The sequence below is a fragment of the Carlito syrichta genome, unplaced genomic scaffold (assembly GCF_000164805.1).
Source record: "Carlito syrichta isolate Samal-C Ts95f unplaced genomic scaffold, Tarsius_syrichta-2.0.1 Scaffold306593, whole genome shotgun sequence".
NCBI lineage: Eukaryota > Metazoa > Chordata > Mammalia > Primates > Tarsiidae > Carlito > Carlito syrichta.
This window is the reverse complement of record NW_007250689.1, coordinates 573,267-580,438: the sequence shown is the minus strand read 5'-3', so window position 1 is coordinate 580,438 and position 7,172 is coordinate 573,267. Positions and strand designations below refer to the sequence as shown.

The window sequence follows — 7,172 nt, the reverse complement described above, 5'->3', positions numbered from 1 at the left end:
ATATATATATATGCAAAAAACTAAATTGTTTGAAAATCCTTTTGACTGTGCCACCACCCCAGTTCAACCTTCATCTCTGTACTTCTGCCAGTGCTTCTGAACTCATCTCTCTGTCTTTTGCCCTTATCAATCTTGAAGTTTCTGTGACAATGACAATTTTTCCTGAGTTCTCATCCCACTTATAGCCAGGGTTCAGGACTTAACTTCAAAATTTTTTTCCTTAGTATGAATTTATTCCAAATTCCAGATTTCTTGATGTAGAAGAAAGACTACAACTTAAACATGTCTCAGTCCCCCATAAAATCTAGCATAGAAATGGGCACAGTGCTGTTCAAAAAAACACATCTTGGCCAGGCGCTGTAGCTCATCCCAGTAATCCCAGCACTTTTGGAGGCCGAGGCGAGAGAATTGCTTGAGCCCAGGAGTTTGAGACTAGCCTAGGTAACAGAATAACTCATCTCTACCCCCCCAAAAAATTTTTTTAATAACCAGGCATGGTAGCACGCACCTGTAGTCCCAGCTACTTTGGAGGCTGAGGCAGAAGGATCACCTGAGCCCAGGAATTCGAGGCAGCGGTGAGCCATGATCATGTCACCACACTCCAGCCTGGGCAACACAGTGAGACCCCAACTCAAAAAAGAAAAAAGAAACACATCCTGATTGCCTTGATAAAGGAATACAGACTGAAATTGCTTTTAAAAATAGAGTAAGGTTTTCTAAAGAAGGTTGCAATAATTCTAGTTATTGATAAAGCACTCACACATCTGTACCAGGTAGTCAGTCACCTGTGAGTGTTCAAATATGGTCTCCACTGATTTGTGTAAAAAAAACCTCTTTTATGGCATCTATGGCAAATGTAGACAAATGGGCTCTGCAGCTCACTGTTAGACCCCGTGTACCTGGACACTGTGAAGATCCTGTCCCTGTTATAAATACCGGCTTAAGGCTTTTTGTGAGACCTGTGCTCCCCTTCCCTACAGAGACTGCTGTGAACATTGCCTACTCCTGTAATATACCTGATGATGAAATGGATGAGGTGTTCATTGTGAAAGGCAAGGATGATGAGACTGTTCTGCAAGAACTCAGGTACAAATGGGAGAGTGACCAGTCCCTGGACCTAAGACTTCTCGTCCATCTCCTCCCCACATGTGGTCCTCATACCACCAGAAAAAAAGGGAAGAGATGGAGGAGGGGAAAGCAAAAAAACCTAAAAACATTTTAGAGAATTTTGTAAAGAAGCATTTGGGTTAAAGGAGTTAGAGTGTGGGGGTGAAGTGTGGTGTGTAGATGGTCAGGAACCCAGGGCAGTGGCAGGTCTCAGGAGACAGTCAAGTTGAGTCCTGGCTGACACTTTGCAGGGTCCCTGTACCCCCTTTGCCCATTTTCATCCAGGGACACATTCTCCTTTCTAAGCTCTGGGGCTTCAGATCAGAATCTGACCACTACTCTTGGCTCTCAAGACAGCAAGGAGCAAGTCTCTCCTGGATACAGACCCAATAAACACCTACCTCGCCATGAAGCCTAAAATGCCCTTCAAAATACCTGATGAGTATTTCAAAATACCTGAGTGTAAGTACATACCCAGGCCAATGGCAACTATGGCTTGATCATCAGTGGCTACAGTCTGGTGGGCAACACAACTACAACTCTTTTCTTCCAAGGACCTTTCTTCCTAGGTCTAATTCACTTCAGGGAAATTTCCAGACCCGTTCCCTATTCCATGCATCACCCTATTCTATCTCCCTTCAGGTGCCTTTTCCTGAAAGGTTTTCCTCAGGCTTCTCTAGGCAGGAGTAAATGAGAAAAGGGAAGCCAAGAGCATATTTTTTCTTTATCCAAATTATTTACCACTGATATGGCCAGTCACTTGGGGGAAGAGGGGAAGCAAGCAGAACCAGGTTCTCCAGGAAGTCGCTTAGACCTATAGCCCTGTCAATTGGTTTGCCCCAGTAAGAGGTCCTGACCAATTTCCCATGGAGGCTGAATCAGATGTGAGGACCTGACTTATGGGCTTGGACTCCCTCGGGAAAGTGGAGGGTGCACCCTGGGAGCAGCTACACCTGCCCTATGAAGGACAGGAGGGTGTGGAGGGAGGGAAAGCACCTGGGAAGGTCCTGCCCTGAAAGCCTTTTTGGGACACCTGAAGAGTGGGTGTGTCCTAGTTCTGCAGGCCTACTCTTTAGAAGGAAACTTGGAGTTGAAACTCCTGCAAACTGCATGCTTGTGTTCAGGGGTAATCTGCTGCCAGATGACACCCCTCCAGAAGGCCCAGGTGGTAGAGCTGGGAAGAGGTATAAGAAGGTGGTGACACTGACCATCGGGGATGGGGCCAATGACATCAGCATGGGCAAAGGCATGTAAGGGGAAAGAGGCAGTTAGCCCCCAGCCATGGGCTTGCCCCTTCCTTCCTCCGTGGGCAAAACTTATCTGGGTGGTACTGAGTTTCTGGCTCACCCTCCTGCCTGTCATATGTATTGAACACCTATGCTGTTTTGCAACTCCATCCATGCTCCTCTATACCTGCACTCCCACTTATTTACACATGCAGGTGTCAGCCCCTTTCACAAGCGAGAACACACATTCAGATTCATGCACTTACACTCTGAGTGTAAGTACACACCCAGAACACGTCTCCCACAAGAACACATTCATACATTCACAAAACAACAGGCTGTGCCACTCCCATGCCATCTTTATGAGATGGCATCGAGGCCCACAGAAAGGACCCCTGGGCAGGAGTCTGTTCCTTTTTTGAGGGCTATAGGCTGTAAGGCCCAATGCAGAGGCTGTGTTCCCAAGAGCTTGCCCTGCTACCCTGGCTGGAGGAGAATAAGTGACTTACTAATCATTTCAGACCTATAGAAGGAAATGGCTGCCTTTAATTTCAGATGAATATTGTTAGCCTTCAGCAACTTGTGGATCTATGAGATATGCACATGTGTAGAGTTCCTCTAGTCCAACCTCTCTCCCCACATGGGAAACACGAACAGATAATCCAGCTTCAACTTCAATACTAGAAAATGTCCTTGCTCTCTTTCTAAGTTTCTGGAACTTCTCTGGTATTCTGGTATTTAGAACTTTAGAGGTTTCAATTATCCCCTTAAGCAGTGCAGTAGGCACATATACCAGAAAATCAGTGAATTTGGTATATATCAGAAAAATGGCAAATTACCATAGACTAATTGAAACTGTTAGGGGCCAGGCATGGTGGCACATACCTGTAATTCCAGCACTTTGGGACGCAGAGGCGAGATGATTGCCTGAGTCCAGGGGTTCGTGACCAGCCTGGGCAATGTGGTGAGACCTCGTCTCTACAATAAATCAAGAAAAATTATTCAGGGGTGGTGGCGCATGCCTGTAATTCCAGCTCCTTGGAAGGCTGAGGTGAAAGGATCTCTTGAGCCCAGCACGGTGACGCTGTGGTGACTGTGAGTATGCCACTGCACTTCAGCCTGGGTGACAGAGTGAAACTCTGAATCAAAAAAAAAAAAAAAAAGCCAGGCTCGGTGGCTCAGCCTGTAATCCCGCACCTTTGGGAGGCTGAGGTGAGTGGATTGCCTGAGCCCGTGGGTTCGAGACCAGCCTGGGCAGCGAGACCTCATCTCTACAATAAATCCAAAAATCAGCCGGGCATGGTAGCACATGCCTGTAATTCCGGCTACTCGGAAGGCTGAGGTGGAAGGATCGCCGGAGCCCAGCAGGTCGAGGCTGTGGTGGCCGGGAGCGGCCACTGCACTCCGGTCTGGGCAACAGAGTGAGACTCCAACTCAGAAACAAAAACAAAAACAAAAAACTGTTAGAAACTTCAGACTTCCATCAAATATAATCTTTACTTTATCCTAGGCCGCCTGAAAATCTTGTTTCTCACTAACAAAGTATAAGGGGGGCCCCCAAAACAGAATTTATTTATTAAAAGTTGTATATTTATTCTTACATGTTTAAACGTCAGCCTCCTTCAAAGTACATCCCATCTGAGGCAATGCATCTATCGAGATGCTTTTTCCACTGCTCAGAAGTTTTTGAACTCATCAGTTGTGATGCCTTTCAGTGCTTCCGCCGTTTTTCGTTTCACCTCTTCCACGTCAGCAAAACGTTTCCCTTTGAGGACTTTTGTCATTGGGCAAAGCAGAAGAATATTTGCTCAAGGCAAGATCAGTTGAACAGGGAGGACGGGGCACAGAGGTCATGCCATTTGGGGTCAAAAGCTGTGTGGTGTGGGCAGGTGTGTTGTCATGGTGGAAGAACCAGTCACCTGTTTGCCACAACTCGGGATGTTTCTTCTGCAAATCGTGTTGCAACTTTCTCAAAACTTCCACGTAAAAACTGATTGACCGTTAGATCTGGAGGAAGAAATTCTGAGTGTACTATAAGGGACCCGAACTCCAAAAGATAATTCCGGTTTCGGGGAGGTCCCCTCTCATATGTGCATCACATACAGTTGAATTCTGGCCCCTTAGATAATTCAATATTGTATTAGATTGGTATTCATCCTGCATATTTAACTTCATTTAAATGACTTCCAAAGATAACGAGAAATGTTAACATCACATTCTGGACAGTAGGAGAGAGTCCAGATGGCTAGAGTAGGGACAAAGAAAATCCAGAACAGTTTTCTTATTCTTGAGTGGCAGCATCCCAAACAAAGTGCAGAAGGAACTGCTTTCCAACCTGAGAGGGACGGGCAATCCACTAAGGAGAAAAGACTCACTAAGGAAGCACTGTTGTGTGTTGGGCCTAACAGCATTTGCCAAATGTAAAATAAGGAATTTGTACATCATCTCAGCTTTCACTTCACACTTCCCAGGCCGGGAGCCCAGCAAATGAGTTCTGTTGCTGAGAAGCTTCTAGGTTTCATTGCAGCTGCCCACACTGGAGTCGGCATTAGTGGCTATGAGGGGATGCAAGCCATGCTCAACAGCAACTTCTCCTTCTCCCAGTTCTACTATCTTCAACGTCTGCTCTTGGTCCATGGCCACTGTCTTATAATTGCATGTGCAAGTTTCTCAGCTACTTCTTCTATAAGACCTTCACCTTCACCCTGGTGCACTGCTGGTATGCCTTCTTCAACGGCTTCTCTGCACAGGTAGGTGATGAGGTGGCGATCTCCAGTCTGGTCAGCTGGGTCTTCTCTAGCCACCTCAGACCTTTTTTCTTCTCTAGAGACAGATGTGTGATCTGCTACCATCCATCCATGAGGCCCTTTACCCCAGGCTGATCCCATCTCCCCTCACTACATTAACCTTAGATTTCCAAACCATAGCTCTGGTGTGCCTCCAATTCAGCCTTGATTTCTACCTCCAGACTTTCCCATAAGCTATTTTCACTTTTTCCCTGAGGTTTGGACCTAGAGTTTTCAATCATATTTAATGGGGGGAAATTCTTGGATCTGGGAGTTTTCTTAGCATTCCAAGTTATCTTTATGGAACAGGCCAGGCCTCAAGGAGCCTCTGGGTTATGCCAGACTGGCCAGTTATGGCACTTGCCTGTAGCCATATGCAGAAATACAGCTTCCTTGACTTCTCCTTCCCCACCCAGACTGTCGCCAACATACACACAATTGCCACTTTGATGAATTAATTCCACATTTGAATATGAAATCTTCAAAATCTTCTGGATTTTGATGTTCTAAGAGGAGTCCTTTTTCCTATGAAAAAGTTTTTCAGGAGTGTCTCAAGAAATCTCAAGAAGAACAACCTCAGGAACAGCTATCTTGGGAGATCTCCACTACTTTTGTTGCCGTATGCTCTGGGGGAAATGACCAGTCAGCAGACGTAGTAGATTTGTATACCTGGCCAAGCCAGTCTGGTTTGCAGAAGGTTTGTGTGTAAACATGTATTGCTGCTGACCTCTTGTGGCTAGGAAAGAAGGTTCCCTTTCTAGACTCCAGGATGGAGCACCCAGCTGGAGAAGGGTCATCGGGTCTATTCTGCTTGCCAATGTTAGGTATCCAGTCCCATAGAAGCCATTGAGTGCCCTCAAGCAGATAAAGCATGGGCCCAGAGGTTTCCATGCCTGGGAGCACAGGGATTCAGCTGGCATTCTCTAGCAGCCATTTCGGGTCCGTTCTGTGGAAAAGGAGGGGCAGTGCAGGCTAGGGTGGGATTGATCCAAATCAACCTTGAAATCTTGGTGTGGCCTCACCCCAGCCTAGGATCCAGAGTTCTAAATAGAATGAGATCAAATAGAGACTGAATATCAACATTCTCCGTCAGATTTCTGAAATCTAAATGCTGCTCTAGGTTAATGGGTAGGAGGCTGGGGGGGAGGCAGCTATCTTGGACCTAGAAGATGGAGCAGGGATTTTGTAGAAGAGAGGCGTCTACAAAATCTCCTTGGTATTCTTCTAGACAGTTTGCGATGCCTGATTTATCACCTGCTACAATCTGATCTACACCTCCCTTGCTGTCCTGGTCATGAGTCTGTTTGATCAGGTAAGACCCAGCAGCAAGCCCTTAGTCAAGGTTGAAGCCCCTGAGCCCTTGAGGACTATTCCTAAGAGTGAGGAAGACAGCAAGAGCTAGGCTCTGCAAAATGAAGTGTGAAGGGAATAATTTCTTGGGCAGGGAAAAGGGCTCATCACTTGGACGGGGGTCATGAAATAAAGTAAAGAATCCTCCTCCACAAAGAAAAATCACCAGTTTTAAAAAGCCAAATTTCCTGTGTCAGTTTTGCCTTTGTAGAGAGAAACATGGACATTTGCTACACTGTGTGTACAAAAATAATGAAAGGAAATAGCGTTGTTGGGGCAGGACTGGGTAAAGCAAGGGATTTCAAGAAAGGAGAGACCCACTCAGAGATAATGAGGATGAGCTAGCCAGTGCAGCAAGGCCCAGGTGGGAGTCGTGAGGGCCAAGCATGGGAGTGATACCTTATGTCGTAGGGAGACAGATTGGCGGATACCATCTGTCCCTGTCAGAAATTCCCTGGGCTTTGAGGGTCCTAGTACCCCATCTTTCCCTTCTCTTCTACCCCAACCTCTAGTCCTGGGAACATGGCGTGGAAAAGCCACTATTGTGGCTGAGCGTTTTCCTCAGTGTGACCCTCTGTGTATTGCCTATGATTGGGTACCAATTTCTTTTTTTTTTTTTTGAGTTGGAGTCTCACTCTGTCGTCCAGACTGGAGTGCAGTGGCCGCTCCCAGCCACCGCAACCTCAACCTGCTGGGCTCCAGC

General features: G+C 46.5%; 1 protein-coding gene across 1 annotated transcript in view; it reads left to right on the top strand.

Moving 5' to 3' along the window:
* LOC103265488 (phospholipid-transporting ATPase FetA-like) overlaps positions 1–6,521 on the top strand; it is a 61,346-nt gene extending 54,825 nt beyond the window's left edge. The window contains 8 exon segments of the mRNA XM_021715057.1: positions 981–1,107; positions 1,469–1,545; positions 1,578–1,627; positions 2,171–2,282; positions 2,285–2,353; positions 4,861–4,971; positions 4,974–5,083; positions 6,348–6,521. Coding sequence (XP_021570732.1) covers positions 981–1,107; positions 1,469–1,545; positions 1,578–1,627; positions 2,171–2,282; positions 2,285–2,353; positions 4,861–4,971; positions 4,974–5,083; positions 6,348–6,521 — 830 coding nt within the window.
* Positions 6,522–7,172: the final 651 nt, after the last annotated feature.